At 38.4% G+C, this 19,251-nt stretch overlaps 1 protein-coding gene across 1 annotated transcript in view; it reads left to right on the forward strand.

Moving 5' to 3' along the window:
* PKP4 (plakophilin 4) overlaps window positions 1–19,251 on the forward strand; it is a 298,901-nt gene that overhangs the window by 81,948 nt on the left and 197,702 nt on the right. The window contains exon 2 of the mRNA XM_012555266.2: window positions 8,319–8,455. Within this exon, the coding sequence (XP_012410720.1) occupies window positions 8,324–8,455 (132 nt within the window). The 5' untranslated portion in view covers window positions 8,319–8,323. The remainder of the gene's footprint in view (window positions 1–8,318; window positions 8,456–19,251) is intronic.

The following is a 19,251-nucleotide window of genomic DNA, read 5'->3' on the forward strand; positions in this document are numbered from 1 at the left end:
AACAGATACATAGACCAATGGAACAGAGTTGAGAATCCATATATAAGCTCATCCACCTATGAGCAGCTAATATTTGACAAAGGCCCCAAGTCCATTAATTGGGGAAAAGACAGCCTCTTTAACAAATGGTGCTGGCATAATTGGATATCTGTATGCAAAAAACTGAAACAAGACCCATATCTCATATCTCACACCGTGTACAAAAACTAACTCAAAATGGATCAAAGACTTAAATATATAATCGAAAATGATAAAGATCATGGAAGAATAAATAGGGACAACGCTAGGAGTTCTAAAACATGGCATAAACACAATACAAACCATAAGTAACAATGCACAAGCAGCAGAAGAGAGACTAGATGAATGAGAGCTCCTAAAAATCAAGTATGCTCATCCAAAGACTACACCAAAAGAGTAAAAAGAAAACCTACAGACTGGGAAAAAAATTTTGGCTACGACAAATCTGATCAGTGTTTAATCTCTAAAATCTACAAGCAAAAAGACAAATAACCCAGTTAAAAAATGGGCAAAGGATATGAACAGACACTTCACCAAAGAAGATATTCAGGTGGCTACCAGATACATGAGTAAATGCTCACGATCATTAGCCATTAGAGAAATGCAAATCAAAACTACAATGAGATATCATCTCACCCCAACAAGGCTACCATTAATCCAAAAAACACAAAATAACAAATGCTGGAGAGGTTGTGGAGAGACTGGAACACTTACACAGTGTTGGTGGGAATGTAAAATGGTACAACCACTTTGGAAATCGATTTGGCACGTCCTTAAAAAGCTAGAAATAGAAGTACCATACGATCCAGCTATCCCGCTCCTTGGAATATATCCTAGAGAAACAGGAGCTGTCACACGAATAGATATATGCACACCCATGTTCATTGCAGCACTGTTCACAATAGCCAAAAGATGGAAGCAACCTAAGTGCCCATCGATGGAGGAATGGATAATCTATGGTATATCCACACAATGGAATATTACACAACGATAAAGAACAATGATGAAGCTGTGAAACATGGTATAACTTGGTGGAAGCTGGAACTTATTATGCTGAGTGAATTTAGTCAGAGAAGGACAAATACTGTATAAGACCACTATTATAAGAACACAAGGAAAAGTTTAAACACAGAAGAAAACATTGTTTGACGGTTACGGGGGTGGGGAGGGAGGCGGGGAGGGTTATTCACTAACTAGATAGTAGATAAGAATCATCTTAGGTGAAGGGAAGGACAGCACACACTACAGGGGAAGCCAGCACAACTGAACTAAACCAAAGCTAAGAAGTTTCCTCAATACAATCAAATACTTTGAGAGACAGAGTAGCAGGGATGTGGGGTCTGGGGACCATGCTTTCAGGGGACATCTATGTCAGTTGGCCTAACCTTATTAAGAAAATGTTCTGCATCCTACTTTGGTGAGTGGCATCTGGGGTCTTAAAAGCTTGCAAGCGGCCATCTAAGATGCATCAATTGGTCCCAACCACTTGGAGTAAAGGAGAACGAAGAACAGCAAAGATGCATGGAAAGTATTGGCCCAAGAGACAGAATGGGCCACATAGACCAGAGACTTCATCAGCTTGAGACCAGAAGAACTAGATGGTGCCCGGCTACCACCAGTGAACGTCCTGATAGGGAACACAACAGAGGGTCCCTGATGAAGCAGTAGAACGATGGGATGCAGAACTCAAATTATAGTAAGACCAGACTTAATGGTCTGACTAAGACTGGAGGCGCCCCGGAAAGCATGGCACCTGGTCTGTCACCCCAGAACTAAAACAGTTTCTGAGGCCAACTCTTCAGACAGGGTTGGACTGGACTGTGGGACCTAAAGTGATACTTGTGAAGAATGTCCCTCTTAGACAAGTAGATATAAGAGACCAAAGGGGTGGCTTTTGTCCAGAGGTGAGATGGGAAGGCACAGAGAGTCATGAGTTGGTTGAATGTTCATGGGGAATCGGGCAGAGGGGAGGAGTGTGCTGTCGCAGAATGGGGTGAACGGTTGGGGTCTCATAACAATGTATGTAAAAAAAGAATTTTGTATGGGAGACTAACTTGAAATGTAGACTTCATTTAATTACAATTTTAAAAAATTCAAAAAAAAAAAAATGTGAGCAGCCATCTAAGATACATCAATTGGTCCTATCCCACTTGGAGCAAAGGAGAATGAAGAAGACAAAAGACCCAAGGAAAATATTACCCCAGAGGACTAAAGGACTACATGAATCAGCAACTCCACCAGCCTGAGACCAGAAGAACTAGATTGCACCTGACTACCACCAATGACCACCCTAACAAGGAACACAACAGAGAGTCCCAGACAGAGGAGGAGAAAAATGTAGACCAGAACTCATATTCCTGTAAAAAGACCAGACTTAATGGTCTGACAGAGACTGGAGGAAGCATGAAACTGTGGCCCCCGGATGCACTGTTAACCCAGAACTGAAACCATTCCTGAAGCCCACTGTTCGGACAAAGATTAGACAGGACTAAAAAACAGAAAATACACGTGCGGAATGTGCTTCTTAGTTCAATCATATATATACGAGGCCAAATGGGCAGCTCCTGTCCAAAAGCAGGATGATAAGGCAGGAAGGGACAGGAACTGGTCGAATGGACACAGGGAACCTGGAGTGGAAAGGGAGAGTGTGTTGTCACATTGTTGGGATTGCAACTAATGTCACAAAACAGTATGTGCATAAATTTTTAAATGAGAAAACTTGAGCTATAAACTTTCACCTAAAGCACAATAAAAAAAGGAAAAAAATAGAATGCAGTCCAACTGTATAATGAAAATAGAGTCCTGGGCAAGGGGAAATTTAGTAGGTAATGGTAAAAATAAAACGAAAACATAGACATATACCTATACCAACACTTGTGAGAATTGGTCACAGATTCATCTCTGAGCTTTGTGCAGCCAAAGCAAGGTGAGAAACAGGGTCAATATCCACCATTCACTCAGGAAAAGCAGTTTTCCTGGCATTCAGGTACCTTTTTACAGAGACCATGTGATATAGTAGGCAACATTCTGAAAACTTGAGGAGTATTCACATCAACTGAGAATGTAGAAGTGTTTTTTTTTTTTTGTAGTATCGGGTTCAAGATGGAGACTTTAAAGTTTCCCATTTCAAACACACACCCAACTCAGCACCCCCTTTGCACACCTTCGCTACTATGTGATCATCCAGACTCGGATGGGAAATGTGCCACTTTGAAAGGTGATCGGTTCTTGTAATTTGGAATATTTGACTGTTAGCATCAACAGGAAAGACTTTCCTGAGCTTGCTGTATGGCTCCAACTGTTAATTTTGATTCAGAGTAATATAACCACTAGCTAAACTTAATTCAGAGTATAAAGATAGTAATACTATAGGATAATAAAAATTTGGTCGCATAACCATTAGCTTTCGCTCTAGTAGTTGGGATCTTATGCTAAAAAGTCTAACCATGATTGCACATGGCTGTTGTTCAGAGGCTTCTAGATACCTGCTTGTCTACACAGGCCTTTCTCTTCTTCAGACCAGACTCTCTTCCTGTTCCTTTCACTGTTCCTCCTGTGTCTCTTGCTAAGCTCTGAGCTAATGAAAAGCAGGAGTGGTGTCATTCATTTTTTCCCAGTTCTGTCCCTGGAGATAATGACTGAATCCCCTCACCATCCCACTCATCCTCTGTTAAATGGGATACACTGTTTCCATCCCTATGAATGTGCCACCCATAACTGGAAGTGGATATGTCCCAAGGAGTCTGAAGAATTGTTATACCCTTACTTGTCCCCTTCTTCCCATCATTTTAAATACTTGTATCAACAAAGTATTAAATTGCCTTAGCTTTTGGACAGCCTTGTCTCACTTGTGGTTCACTGATTTCACTCTTGAATCTAAAGTGCCCAGATTTTTTCCCTAACATGTTGCTGAGCTAACCTAAACACAGGACCCTACATTTATCCCTGTTGTTTTTATCTTGTTAGAGGCAGCTCATTGCTGCAGCCTTGAAATATGTTTTCTTTTTATATATATATATATATTTTAATTTTATCACCTGGTAAATTTAGTACCCTTAGTCATTCAAGAATTTGAACATGACATGTATATTATCTTTTATACCATAGCTAAAGTTGTTGTTTAGAACTGGGTCAAGGTCAGAGCTCTCTTGCATTCCATTAGAAACCTCTCTAGGTTGTTACATTTCATTCAGCTATTTACAGATTGCTGGAGTCAGCAGATGCCCTTGTTCCAGCCCCATTTCTATGTTGATTATCATACCATGAGAGACTTAAAACATCATACATGCCTCACTAGATTCTAGACACACTGCATTTCCATCGTTACACCATCCAAGACAGATACTACAGCAGCTTAACATAGCTTTTCATTTGTATGTCCCTTTTTGGTTTTCACAAATCATCTCTTGGATAAAATCCTTTTAAGAATCTCGCCCAAGATCCATGTCTAGCTCTCTAGTTTGTAGTGTGAGAGTCTATCTTCTCCTTTTCGAAAGCAAGTCCTGGCATTTTCCTGCTTCCAGTCTTCCGGCACCTCTTCATTCTCTGTAACTCTCCAGAAAACTCCCCAAAATGGTTAGTGGCCTATTTGTAAGTTTTTTCTGGTCTCCAGAATGTTAGTGCCCAGGTCAGGCAAGTAAGTTGAGGTCACTGCAGGAAGCGCAAGGCTTAATTTCTAACAGTATCTCCATTAGAGCTACTCGTTGCTTTTTTCTTTGCTAATGGGAAGAAGTAAGAATAACACTCTGTGACTCTGATCTTAGCTTGATTCCTTTCAACTCCTTCAGTGATCTGTTGTTATGATAACTATAGGCAAATGACAGAAAATCTTAATAGCTTTATAACTTGTCAGTCATCTGACATCCCTCCCTTGCCCCATGTTGCTCATGGTAATTCAAGACTATGCCAGAGATGAGAGGTTGGGAAGTGCTGCAGCTTCACGGATGCATGGGTACCGTGGTCATCATTCATTCAGTGAGTTTCAGTGATCACCTGTGATGCATCTTAGTCTTTGAGGAATCAGAGACTAAAACATCCCCTGCCCATGAAAATCTTTCCTGCTAAGTTTCTCAGCATCATAGTAGTTTTCCTTACAAATTTATGAGCTCTTTGCAACCTCTTCCTAGTTAGTGTTTTTCCATCGTTTGCATCTTGCTATACTTTGCCTAAGGAGCCCTGCTGAGCACAGTGGTTAAGCAGTAGGCTGCTAACCGAAAAGTCTGCGGATCGAACCCATCTACCTCTCCGCAGGAGAAAGATGTGCCAGTCAGCTTCTGTAAAGATTACAGGCGTGGAAACCCCATGGGGCAGTTCTGCTCTGTCCTGTAGGATCGCTGTGAGTTGGAATTGACTCGAAGCAATGGGTTGTACTTTGCCTTGATCTAATTCATATTTTACTGCCTCAGCTAGATGATGAGCCACTAATGGTCAGTGACCCTACCTTATGCCTGTATCCTGGTCACATGTGGACAAAGTGGTACTGAGAAAGTGCTCATCTGATTTCGTTGTTCCTGGGCAGTCGGGGTCATCAAAATAAATATTATGAAATTAAGTAATATACTCTTACAATAATGCAGTGTAATTACAATAATGTAATTCTGTATCTTTCTTTAAACAGTCAGGCTCCTCCTATTTATAGTAAAGGATTAATAAATAATTATTTCCCCAATGACATTTCTATTTCTCCTTTTCTCAATTCTTTTTGTTAAACTGAATTTTTGCTTCTCGTTTTCTTCTCTTCACACATTGGTTATTTCATGATATTATACTCTTGACATTTAAAATTTTTGGTTCTTGGCATTATTTGTTCCACTGTTGCATAGTAACATTTTTGTTCTTTGCAACCATCTGCTTACTTTAAGGTGTGTACTTTTTCAGTGGTGTAGAATCCTTTCATATCTTTACTTGCCTCAAATGCTAATCTAGGATATATATGTGTGGCATTTTTTTCTTCATAGACCTCGTGTCTTTTCTTTAATGAGGACTGGATAAATATAGAGAGAAATTTATCCATTTGATGATATTTTAAGTGTTTCACATCTCAGTAACCATACTGATCATACTAAGAAATGAAGATGGCCAAAAAATCATTCCATTGTGTTTTATAAAGAATTAGTAAGCCCACATAAAGTGATACTTGTGAAGAATGTGCCTCTTAGTCAGGCAAATACAGGAGACCAAAGGGGCTTCTGTCCAGAGGTGAGATGGGAAGGCAGTTAGGAGCTGGGTGAATGCTCATGGGGAATCAGGGGTGAAAAGGAGGAGTGTGCTGTCACAGAATGGGGTGAGCAGTTAGGGTCTCATAACAATGAATGTAAAAAAAAAAAAATTTTTTTTGTATGGGAGAATAACTTGAAATGTAAACTTCATTTAATTATAACAATAAAAAAAATTAGTAAGCCCATATTTAATAAGTGAGGAGAGTGGGGCTCTGAGAAGTGGCAACCTGTCGAAGAGTACTTAAGTTTTGATACAGACCCACTTACTCTAAGCCTTCAGCTCCTCCTACTGCACGTACTTGAGATCCTTTTCCTCCTTGCAGATGAGGGTCCACCTGGGCTTTCCTTATGCGCCATAAAAATGGGAGATAGAGAATTCACCTGCTCCAGCAGGTGTGGGGATGCCTCATCCTCAGGGAAAATGCACAAACTCATCAGACACATTGTCCATTTCTGCCTATTAATAGGGCAAGAATAAAACAACTACTGGCAGAAACCTGGAACCTGGACCCATCTCCATTAATATGGAGGTCAAGAGAGTGAGGAATAAGATGAGGTCTCAGGTGGTATGCCCTTTCTCTTTTACTAACAGATTTGGGAAATAATAAGCTGATGTTGAAATTTGAGGGAATAGGAAAAAATATTCCCAGATGGTACTACAGAATGGGATACCATGGAAGTTAACTGATACGAAATTAAAATACAATATAGTAAGTTTTAGGAGAAAACTAAGAGAAATGTGTAGCACAGTATTTATGGCCTCAGATGTCCGTATATATTTGTACAAAGTGTGGTCTCATGAGCATCATAGCACATGGTGGGATTTGCCTGGTATCTGGAATGAGATAGTGAAAAGAAGATAGATATTCATCCTTCCTTCGTATATTCATTTATTCAGCATTAATTGGTGTGGCGTAGTGGTTAAGAACTACGGCTGCTAACCAAAAGGTCAGCAGTTCAAATCCACCAGCCACTCCTTGGAAACCCTATGGAGCAGTTCAACTCTGTCCTATAGGGTGGCTATGAGTTGGAATCGAGTTGACAGCAACAGGTTTGTTTTTTGTTTTTTTTTGTCATATATGTCAGGCACTGGGCTAGTCTCATGGTACTGTAAACTGTCAAGTAGACAGTGGGAGAGACTGACATGTAAACAAGGTATTAAAAAATTTACGATATTTTATGTGGGCTTCTTTTCCCAGTCCTTTTCAAATTTGTATAAAGTCTGGATCAGGTCAGTAAGTCTCCTGGCAGACAAGGCTTTCAGTGTGTGTTATCTTAGGAAAGGCAGTCCATCCCCTGCCAAGAACCTATTCTGTCACAAGCTAGGTAGAGGCCTGGAAAAATAGATTCTGTTTTCACCACTGTCTCCATAGCTATTGTCGTATTTGGATATTCAGATTCTTCTGAGGAAACCAAACTTGTTGCTAGTTATTCATGCATTGCACTTCTTTTAAATGTAGTAAACTTTTATTGGCTTATTTTCGAGTCTTCTTTGATAGTTAATCCTTTTTTCCTATTGTTTAAGCCTCACCTGTAGTTGATAAAGCATTCTCTTTCTTCCACCAGTTAACATTTCTAGATGTTTTTTGCATATACTTTTTTGAAAACTGACCTTTGTAGCAACCTAGAGTGTTTATAATTATTTAGTTTCTTGATAAGAGAAACAGTTTTGTTTACGTATTGGTCTTCTGTATGGAAAAGTAGCAGTTTAACAAGCTTCTAACAACTTACTGTCTTCAGTATATTTTTAATTAAGAGTCCCCCTCGGCAACCTTTTTCATGTCGTTCTCTATTATGATGTTGTTTAAATACTTCCTAAGTATTTATCATTATTAGTAGTAGTACTGTTAGTAGTAGTATTGGTATAATTTTTAGTAGTTAGTAGTAGTATCCATGCTTTTGCCCTAGATGTTACCTTTCAGAAATCAAATAACTGTAAGGAAATGTGATAAGTCTTGTGCAGAAATGGAAATGTTAAGTCCACTGTAGTTCCTAGGAACCATCACAAATCCCCAGCCCCTTACCTGTTCCAGCACAGAAGCCTTATGAGAAAGTGTTAACCCTTTGCCTGCTTGATTGCAGGAGGAATGCCAGCTCCTGAGCAGGCCTCTTTGGTGGAGGAAGGGCAACCGCAGACCCGCCAGGAAGCTGCCTCCACTGGCCCAGGCATGGAATCCGAGACCACAGCCACCACTATTCTAGCTTCCGTGAAGGAGCAGGTACACCCGCTTATTCCAATTAATTAATTCTTCAGTACCTTTAAAATTAATCTTTGGATGTGTTTTAAATTTGTCTAATGTCCTTGACGCCTTCACGTTTTCTAATTATAAGGTGTTTATATCCCTGAGTACATTGGGATGACTGGCATGTAGAGCCGCTCCAGGTGCATATCCGGAACATGCAGGATACTTGTGCATCTGCAAGTAAGGACAATATTGATGGTGATCGGTGTCTCTGTCTCTCACACATTGCAGAGTGTGTGCATGCACGCAAAGCTTGTAAAGCGTATCTCAGAAAGCTGACTTTCATGTCAGGACGCTGGCAACTTGATGGCTGTAAGATCCTTAGATATTTTGAACATTTTAACATAGGTAATATATATATAGGATTGTCTCTGTGATTTTTGGATAAAGGCTATATTTGTTGTGTTTGTCTCAATCCCAGTTTATTCATTTTGTGAGCTAATGTTCTAAAACTTGTCAAGCTGTGCCAGTTTGCTTCAATGTCATGTTTATGTTTATTTTTTGAGGTACTAATACCATTTATCCATCAACCTCAAGTAGACTTGTAAGTTAGCTCTTATCTATTATGCTTAGAGAAATTGGAATTCTAGAACTTAATTTCTTAAGATTTAAAAGCTTAATAAGGTAAATGTAAATGTAAAGCTCCAGGGATAGTTTTACTTTCTGTCTCTCCTTTAAAAAAAAAAAAAAAAAGTCATTGGTGAGGGTGATTCTGTTGGAAATAATCTAGTATTAAAGGTTTTTTTTTTTTTTTAAAGTTTATGATTAAACTAGTGGCTCTTTTTTTCTCAAGAGATATAAAAACTTAGAGGTTGTATATTTTCTGAGATATTCTTTTAAAAATCAGTATCAGCAGTTCAAATGACTGATGATGATAAAGCATGAAGGAATATTTAAGTTAATACTTCATTATTTTACTATTTGCTGTAACTTAAACTAGGTATGTGGTATGAGAGATTGCTCCAGAACTATGACATATGTCTGACATTAGAATGTATTTTCAAGAAAGATGATTTCATAACTCATCCTAGTAGCAAGATGTCAAAATATTTTCCATATCTCACTGAAATTTCAAGTTTTTAAACATTTTACAAACTAAGAATTTGAGAAGACACAAGAAATTGTAGTCAGTACTGTTTTAATTCTACTGAGCTGTAGAATATCTAAGTTTCTATCACCTTAAGGGGGAAAAAGAAAAGACTCCTTTTCTTAAAATACCTCAGAGTTGTCAAGATTTGACCCAAGGAGCTGTAAGATGAGAAGGCTCTGATTTATTGGGAGTTCTTAGTATTAACTGCATTTTGGTGAAAAATGAGGGTAAATTTATCAAAATGACCAAAGCAGATTTAAAGGTAGAACTGCATACAGTAAACAGAGCAACAGGGACTTCGTGTGTTTGTACCTTGAAACCAGATACCCTGCAAATTGAAGAAAATATGGAAACCTATGAGAAAGTTGGCACCCTAGAATTCCTTGATCATGTTTTGTATGAAAAGAGCAGTCTTTTTGGATGGAACATATAATTAAAAAAAAAAAAAAAAACAAAAAAAACAATTCTCAGTTCCAGGTGGTGTTTGTAGCCATGGGGTGATGATATCAGCTCCACTGATTTCAAAGAGCAGACCTTGTTTGGTGGCAGCCTTGTCTCAGGAACGATATTTTCATTAGGGTACAGAGGGAAGGGACTCCTTCAGTGTGATTCGATAGTGATCTGGGTTCCTGTCCTGGCTCCACTGTTTACTGACTTGGGAGCCTCTGTGTGCCTCAGTTTCTTCACCTGTAAAATGACAAAGGGATAATAAAAGTTATTGTGAACCTGAAATTAATATAAAATGCTTACAGCAGTGCCTGGCACCTTGTAAATATAATAAGGGCTAATATTATTGTTATCATCATCATGTCTATATAAGAAGAAAAGGCTCTTTTTAGAAGGATCTGGTGGTTTTACTTTTAAGTATATATAGCATTCAGTGAACCTTCTTTTGGACATTGATACCAGAAGGCAAAACCTTTCTGAATATATACCAGTGTCTGTGTTGTGACAGTATTTTCTTCTGCATGGCATTAAACCTTAAAAATTTTATCATATTGGCCTCACAAATTAGAACAGTTTCATGTATATGAGACATAGAGCATGTGAAAATAAATGTTATTAACACGCTGATTTAGGGCAACCCCAAACATAGTGTCAAGGCATTTGGTTAAAGAATAGCAATGCAATGTTTTTTAACACTTTCCTGAATTTTAAGAGACAAAGTCTGGGTTCTCCTTCAGCAAAGAACATAAAAGCCACTGAAGTACCTCAGATACTCCCTCTGGGCAGTTCATGGTAAGTAGTGGGGAAGGAAATGGCAAGCATCCAGTATCAGTCTTGTAAACAAATCATTAGTCTGTTGAATACCTGAAACTGGAGTTAGGGTGCCGTAAAAAAAAAAAATCTTCCTCCACTGAACTGTTTTTTTCCTTAGCATCCCCCTGTGCTAGGAGCTGTTCCTTGTTCTTTGGCGTAATGTTGGAATCACATTTTCTCTCTTTTATGAAATGATAACCTTTCACATATGATATCAGTCACATAGATACATACCTTTGCAGGTATGGAAAAATTTTCTCACTCTTGGCTGGTTAAAAAAAAAAAGAGCCTGCTTCTGTTCAAGTGCTACCTCCTTCATGAAGCCATGTTCACCCCAACTTGAAGTCACAGCTCTCTCATCTGACCTCCGTTAGCACTTTATACCACTGCTACGACTGTGTTTTTTTTTTTTTTTTTCCTCCTAAATTTTATTTATTTTGTTGTGGTGGTGGTTGTTGAGAATATACACAGCAAAATTTACCCCAGTTTGTTTCTACGTGTACCATTTAGTCACAGTGATTATGTTCTTCGAGTTGTGCAGCCCTTCTCACCCTCCTTTTCTGAGTTGTTCCTCCCTCATTAACATAAACTTACTGCCCCCTAAGGATCCTATCTAATCTTTCAAATTGTTATTGTCAGTTTGATGGCACAAAGACAGTTCTTAAAAGAGCATAATGCTCAAGGCAGACCTTTTTTTACTAGTTAAGCTAAACTATTGCTTGGTTGTAAGATAACTTAAGGGGATGGTTTTGGTTTAAGGTTTAAAGATTATCTCAGGGCAATAGTTTCAGGGGTTCATCCACCCTCCATGGCGCCAGAAAGTCTGGAATGCATTATAATTTGAAATTCTGTTCTGTATTTCCCCCCTTTTGATCAGGATTCGTCTATGGATTCTTTGAACAAAATGTTCAGTAATGGTAGCTGGGCACCATCCAGCGCTTCTGGCCTCATGACAGAGGAGGCAGTTGTTCATGGAGGCAGTATAGCCGCACACTCCATTTCCTCCTCCTGTTCTTGACTCTCCTTCCTCTGTTGCTCCAGGCAAATAGGACTGATTGTTGTGCTTTGGATGGCTGCTTGCAAGATTTTAAGACCCCAGGGGCTATGCAGTGAACTAGGAGATAGAACAGAAGCACTGAACATGTTATTAGGCTAATTAACTGGGATGACCCGTGAAACCATGACTAACCACCAAACCAAGGAACCAAATCCCATGAGGTGTTTGGTTGTACGTAAGAAACCTTAGCACTCACTCTTTTTTTTGTCATTATTATAAATATATCTGATCACACAGCTTTTGCCAATTCAACTTTTTACAGGTTTACAACTTATTGATAGCAACTACAATAATCGACTGTGCAAACCTACCCTATCAGTGTTATTTTTCCATCACCATTAACCACCCCCTTCCCTTCCCTCCCACCCCTAGTAACCACTAATAAATTTTGGTCTCTGCACATTTGCCTTTTCTTGTCTTTTTATATAAGTGAGGTAATACAATATTTATCCTTTTGTGATTGGCTTATTTTGCTCAGCATAATATCTTCAAGCTCCATCGATACTGTAGCATGTACAAAGACTTCATTTCTTCCACTGGCTGAGTAATATTCCATTGTATGTATGTACTATGTTTTGTTTATCAGTTCGTCTGTTGATGGGCATTTAGGTTGTTTCCACCTTTTGGCTCTTGCAAATAGTGCTGCAGTGAACATTGGTATACCTGTCTCTTTTTAAGTCTCTGCTTTCAAGTCTTTTGAGTATATACCTAGGAGTGCAATTGTTGGGTCATATGAGAGTTCTATTCTTAGTTTTCTGAGGAATCGCCACACTGTTTTCCACAACAGCTGTACCATTTTGTATTCCTACCAGCAATGGATAAAGATTCCAGTTTCCCCGTATCCTCACCAATTATTATTTTCTGTTTTTTTTAAATCTTAGCCATCTGTCTTAGTCATCTAGTGCTGCTCCAACAGAAATACCACAAGTGGATGGATTTAGCAAAGAGAAGTTTATTCTGTCACAGTCCAGTAAGCTACAAGTCCAAATTCAGGGCTTCAGCTCCAGGGGAACACTTTCACCATCAGCTCTGGAGGAAGGTCCATGTCATCAGTCTTCCCTTGGTCTGGGAGCTTCTCTGCACAGGAACCTCAGGTCCAAAGGACACACTCTGCTCCCGGCACTGCTTTCTTGGTGGTACGAGGTTCCCATGTGTCTCTGCTGGCTTCTCTCTTTTATATCTCAAAAGAGATTGCATTAAGACACTAAACTTGTCAACCTCATCAGTATAACCTCATCACAGTGTTAGAATTTACAACACATGAGGAGATCACATATAACCTCATCATAGTAGTAGAGTTTACAACATGTAAGGAAATCACATCAGGTAACACAGTCATACAATACTGGGAATCATGACCTAGCCGAGTTGCTACACACATTTTTTGGGGGACACAGTTCAATCCATGACACCATCCTAGTGGGAGTGAAATGGTATCTCAGTGTGGTTTTGATTTGCATTTCTCTCATGGTTAATGACGCTGAGGATCTTTTCATGTGTTTGGTGTCCATTTGAATGTCCTCTTTGGTGAAATGTCTATTCAAGTTCTTTGACAATTTTATGATTGGGTTATTTGTAGTTTTGTTGTTAAATTGTTAAAGTTTTATTTTGGTTATTAGATTCTTGTTGGATATATGGTTTCCAAAGATTTTCTCCCAGTCTTTAGCTTGTCTTTTTACTTTCTTTGGAAAGTTTTTCGATGACCAAAAGTATTTAGTTTTTATGAGGTCCCATTTATTTATTTTGTTTTTTGCTGTTTGTGCTTTTGTTATTATATTAGATAATCTGTTGTTGAAAGCTAGGCCTGACAGCATTGCCCTGCTTGTTCTTCTAAGAATTTTATGGTTTTAGTTTGTACATTTAGGTCTTTAATCCATTCTGATTTTGCTTTTATATATGGTGTAAGGCATGGATCTTGTTTCATTTTTCTACAGTGGAAATCCAATTTTCCCAGCACCATTTATTGAAGAGGCTCTTCTTTCCCTATGGAATAAATAGACTTAATACACTTGTCAAAAATCAGTTGACCATGTACGTGTGGGTTTATTTCTGGACTTTGAATGCTGTTCCACTGGTCCATATGTCTATTATACCAGTACCAGGCTGTTTTGATTACTGTAGCTGTATAGTATGTTTTAAAATCAGGAAGTGTGAGTCTTCTCTTTCAGTGTTGTTTTAGCTGTTGGGGGCCTCTTGGCATTCCATATAAACTTGAGGATTGGTTTTTCTATTTCTGTGAAGAAGGTTATTGGAATTTTGATTGGGATTGCATTGAATCTGTAGATTGCTTTGGGTAGTATTGACATCTTAACAATATTAGTCTTCCAGTCCATGAACACGGAATATCTTTCCATTTATTTAAGTCTTCTTTAATCTCTTTCGTATTGTTTTATACTTTTCATTGTATAAACCCTTTATGTCTCTGCTTAGATTTATTCCTAGGTATTTTATTCTTTTAGATGCCATTAGAAATGGAATTGTTTCCCTTATTTCCCTTCCAGATTTATCGTTGCTGGTGTATAGAACCCAACCGATTTTTGTTTGTTAACCTTGTACCCTGCGACTTTATTAAGTTCTTCTATTCTAGACATTTTCTTGTGGACTTTTTGGGATCAAATCATTCACGGATAGAGATAATTTTACTTCTTCATTTCCAATCTGGACACCTTTTCTTTCTTTTTCTTGTGTTATTGCTCAGGCTAGGACTGCTAATACAATATTGAATTGAAGTAGTGAGAGCAGGCACTCTTATCTGGTTCCCTGTTTCAAGGAGAGAGTTTTCAGTCTTTCTCTATTAAGTATAATGTTGGCTATTGGCTTTTCATTTGTGTCCTGAATCACATTGAGGACTTTCCCTTCTATTCCAGTCTTCTTTTAGGTTTTCATCAAAAAAAAGGAGTAGGGTTTTATCTGATGCTTTTTCTGCATCCATAGGAATTATCAAGTGGTTCTTTTCCTTTGTTCTATTGATGTGGTGTATTACATTGATTTTCTAATGTTGATCCATCCTTGCATTCCTGGAATAAATCCCACTTGGTCATGGTGTTTGACTCTTTTAATTATGCTGTTGGATTCTGTTTCCTAGTATTTTGTTGAGGATGTTTGCATCATATTCATAAGAGATATTGTCCTGTGGTTTTCTTTTCTTGTGGTGTCTTTGCCTGTTTGGGGTATCAGAGATAGGTTTGCTTCATAGAATGAATTAGGGAGTATTCCTTCCCTCTCTATCTTTTGGAAGAGCTTAAACAGCATTGGTGTCAGTTCTCTAAATGTTTGGTAGAATTCCCCAGTGAAGCTATCTGGTCCAAGACTTTTGTTGTTGTTGGGAGATTTTTGATCACTGATTTGATCTCTTCACTTATTATAGGTCTATTGAGACTTTCTATTTCCTCTTGAGTCAGTTTGTGTGCTTCTAAGAATTTGTCCATTTCATCTGGGTTATCCAGTTTGTTGCCATACAGGTGTTCATAATATTCTGTCATAATTTTCTTTATTTCTGTGTGGTCAGTTGTAATGTCCCCTCTTTATTTTTTATTTTGGTTATTTGCATCTTTTCTCTTCTTTTCTTTGTCATTCTAGCTAAATGTTTGTTAATCTTATTGATCTTTTTAAAGAACGAGCTTGGAGTTGTCAAGTTAGGCTGTTAATTTGAGATTTTTCTTCTTCAGTTTTTGCTGTAGGTTCCCCTCTGAGTACTGTCTTCACCACATCACAAAAGTTTTGGTATGTTGTGCTTTCGTTTTCATTTGACTGTAGGAAATTTGTGATTTCTCTTTTGATTTCCTACTTAACCCATTGGTAGTTTAATAGTGTGTTGTTTAATTTGCATATGTTTGTGTATTTTCCAGCTTTTTTTCTGTTGTTGATTTGTAGCTTCACTCCGTTGTGGTCAGAGAAAATACTTCGTATGATTTCAGCCTTTTTAAATTTATCAAGACTTGCTTTGTGACCTGACATGTCGTCTGTCCTGGAGAATGATCCATATGCACTAGAGTAGAATGTATATTGTGTTGTTTTTGGGTGGAGTGTTCTATATGTGTCTCTTAAGTGTAATTGCTTTATAGTGTTATTCAAGTCCTCTATTTCCTTGTTGATCTTTCTAGATGTTCTGTCCAATATTGAAAGTGGTGTATTGACTTCTCCAACTGTTTCTGTAGTACTATTTCTCCCTTCAGTTGTCAGTGTTTGCTTTATATATTTAGATGCCCCAATATTGGGTATATATTAATATAATAATAATGCATATTAATTATTTTTTAATCTTCTTGATTAATTGACCCTTTTATCACTATATAATGCCCATCTTTATCTCTCATAACAGATTTTGTCTTAAAGTCTATTTTGTCTCATATTAAGATGCTATTCCATCTCTCTTTTGGTTATTATTTGCATGGAATATTTTTTACATCCTTTCACTTTCAACCTATTTATGTCCTTGGATTTTAGGTGTGTCTCTTGTAAACAGCATATAGTTGGATCATGTTTTTTTTTTTTTTTTTTTTTAAATCCATTCTGGCACTGCCTGCCTTTTGATTGGAATGTTTAGTCCATTTATATTCACTAACTACTGATAAGAAGTGACTTCCTTCTGCCATCTTATTATTTGTTTTTTGTGTGTCTTAAGCCTTCTTTGTCTTTGTCCTTTACTACTGTTTGCTTTTGTGTTTTGTTGGTTTATTGTAGTGAGCCTTTTTTGGTTCTCTTCTCCTTTCCTTTTGTGTATTTTTTTTTAATATATTTTCTTAGTGATTACCATGAATATTACATTTAACGGCTTGTATTTATAATGTTCTAGGGTAAATTGGTACCAACTTAAGTAACATACAAGAAATTCTATATTTATACCATTTGTTTCCCCCTCTTTTGTTGTCGTTATCGCTAATTATGTCTTTATATTTCATGTGCCCTATAACATAATTTTATCCTTGCCTTTCATATATTTGCTATTAAAATCATGAAGGACAAAACATTTAGAATTATCGAGCATGAATACTTTATTAATAGCCTTTATACTTGTCCATGCATTTCCCTTTGTTAGGGATCTTTCTTTTTGTATACAGCTTTGAATTACTTTCAGGTTTTTTTTTCCTTTCTGTTTTAGTCCTCTAGTGCTGCTATAACAAATACCAGAAGTGGATGGCTTTAACAAAAGAAAATTATTCTTTCACAGTCTAGTAGGTTACAAGTCCAAATTCAAGGCATCAGCTCCAGGGGAAAGCTTTCTCTATGCTGGGTCTGGAGGAAGGTCCTTGTCATCAGTCTTCCCTTGGTCTGGGAGCATCTCAGCACAGGAACCTCAGGTCCAAAGGATGCGCTTTGCTCCTGGTACTGCTTTCTTAGTGGTATGAGGTCCCCATGTGTCTCTGCTTGCTTGTCTCTTTTATATCTCAAAAGAGATTGGCTTAAGACACTATCTAATCTTGTAGATCTCATCAGTATAACTTCCTCTAATCCATCTTACTTCATCATAGTAATAGAATTTACAACACATAGGGAAATCACATCTGATGACAAAATGGTAGACAGTCATACAATACTGGGAATCAGGACCTAGGCAAGTTGACAGATATTCTTAGGGGACATAATTCAATCCATGACACTTCCCAGCTGCAGAACTCCCGTTAGTATTTTTTGTAGGGCTCTTCTGGTAGATACGAACTCTGTCAACTTCTGTTTGTCTGGGAATATTTTAATTTCACCCTCATTCTTGAAAGATAGTTTTGCTGGGTATATTCTTAGTTTTTTTGTTTTCTTTCAGCACTTTATTATTCCATTGCTTTCTGGCCTCCTATGTTTCTGAGGAAAAATTGGCAGTTAATCTTATTGGGGATTCTTCATATATGTCTGTTTGCTTCTCTCTCACTGCTTTCATGATTTCTTCAGATATTCTTTCTGTCCCTTTCTCTTTCTCGTCTTCTGCAGTTGTCATAATGCATATATTAGGTCTCTTGTTGTCCCTTAATTCCATTAAACTGTACTCAGCCTTCTTGAGCCTCCATTCTTGTTGCACTTTAGCATCCGTAATTTTAACTGTCTTATTCTCTAATTCACTGATTCTTTCTTCTGCCTGATTAAATCTGTTAGTAAGTCCTTCTGTTGTGTTTCTCATTTTGGTTATTGTTTCTTTCAGTTGTGATATCTCTTTTTAGATCCTCGTTTTGTTCTTGTATTGTTTTGCTTATTTCTTTTAGCTCTTAAGTCTGTGTTTTCCCTTAGTTCTTTAATTATGTTTAATGTTATTTTATTATATTTCATATTTTTCATTATTTGGTCATCCCTAGATGCACTTTCACTCCGTTTGTCGTGTTCATTTGGATTAGCCATTGTTTCTTTGTTCTTTGAGTGTCTTGGGATTTTTTGTTTGGGCATTGGAACTTTTGAGGATGTTCACTTTCTCTGTTTTACCCAGTATTTGATGTTTTTGCCCACACTACTTTCTGCAGGAAACTTTAAGTGGGCAGAGTTTTTGACTTTGCTTACTGTTTTCTCTCCCTCTCTATGATAGCTCCTTCTCCCTCCCTGGTTTCATTGGGATTCGAAAATTCCAGATTTCCTTTTTCAACTTTCAATCTCTTCAAAACACACCAGAGAACACATTGTGGTCCATCTGTCCACCAGTGGGCACTGCCACTTGGGCAGGTTATCATGTACTAATCAATCTGTTCACCAAGGGTGGAATCCTCTCTCTGTGTATTACTCCCTTCCCTTCTCTGTTTCTGCAGTCATGTTTTTAGTGAGAATTCCCACACCCAGTGAGCCGCTTTTGAGGCTGGTTGTTGCCCTCTGGTTTTGCTGGAGGTTTCCTTCCCTGCTCTCCGGGGGCTGCTTATATCTGACCTGGCATTCAGGGGAAGCACAGGCTGACTTTCCTCCATTTCAGGAGGAAGAGGGGCTGACACTCCCCAGAAGGACCTCTAAGAGATCTGTCTTGTTGGTTTTGGAATGCCAGTGGCTTTGTGGTGGTTGGGGAAGCAGTCTTCACTTAGGTGGCCCACCTCTGATAGCAATGTAGGGAACCTTCTGTAGGAGTTCATATCAGTCCAGCAGCCAGGAGTTACTGGTTGGGGGAGGGATAGTCATACTCCAAACCAAACCCCAAGGAGGTCTGCCTTATTATCAGAGCCTGCCCCCGTAGTATGTTGGCTGTGGGTGTAGCCTCCACTCAAGAGGCCTGCTTCCTAGCACACAGCAACCTCAGTCAGCAGTTCTCAGCATCAGTTGTAAGACTGGGGGTGGGGCAGACAGACCCAAACTGATCCCCAGGAAAGTCTGCCCTATTGGCTTCAGAGGCCTGAGCTGTGCAGTGCACAGAGAATCAGGTAGAGTGCTGACTGTGGGAGCAGATTCTATTTTGGGGACATTCTA

This window comes from Trichechus manatus, unplaced genomic scaffold, assembly GCF_000243295.1.
Source record: "Trichechus manatus latirostris isolate Lorelei unplaced genomic scaffold, TriManLat1.0 scaffold00036, whole genome shotgun sequence".
Taxonomy (NCBI): domain Eukaryota; kingdom Metazoa; phylum Chordata; class Mammalia; order Sirenia; family Trichechidae; genus Trichechus; species Trichechus manatus.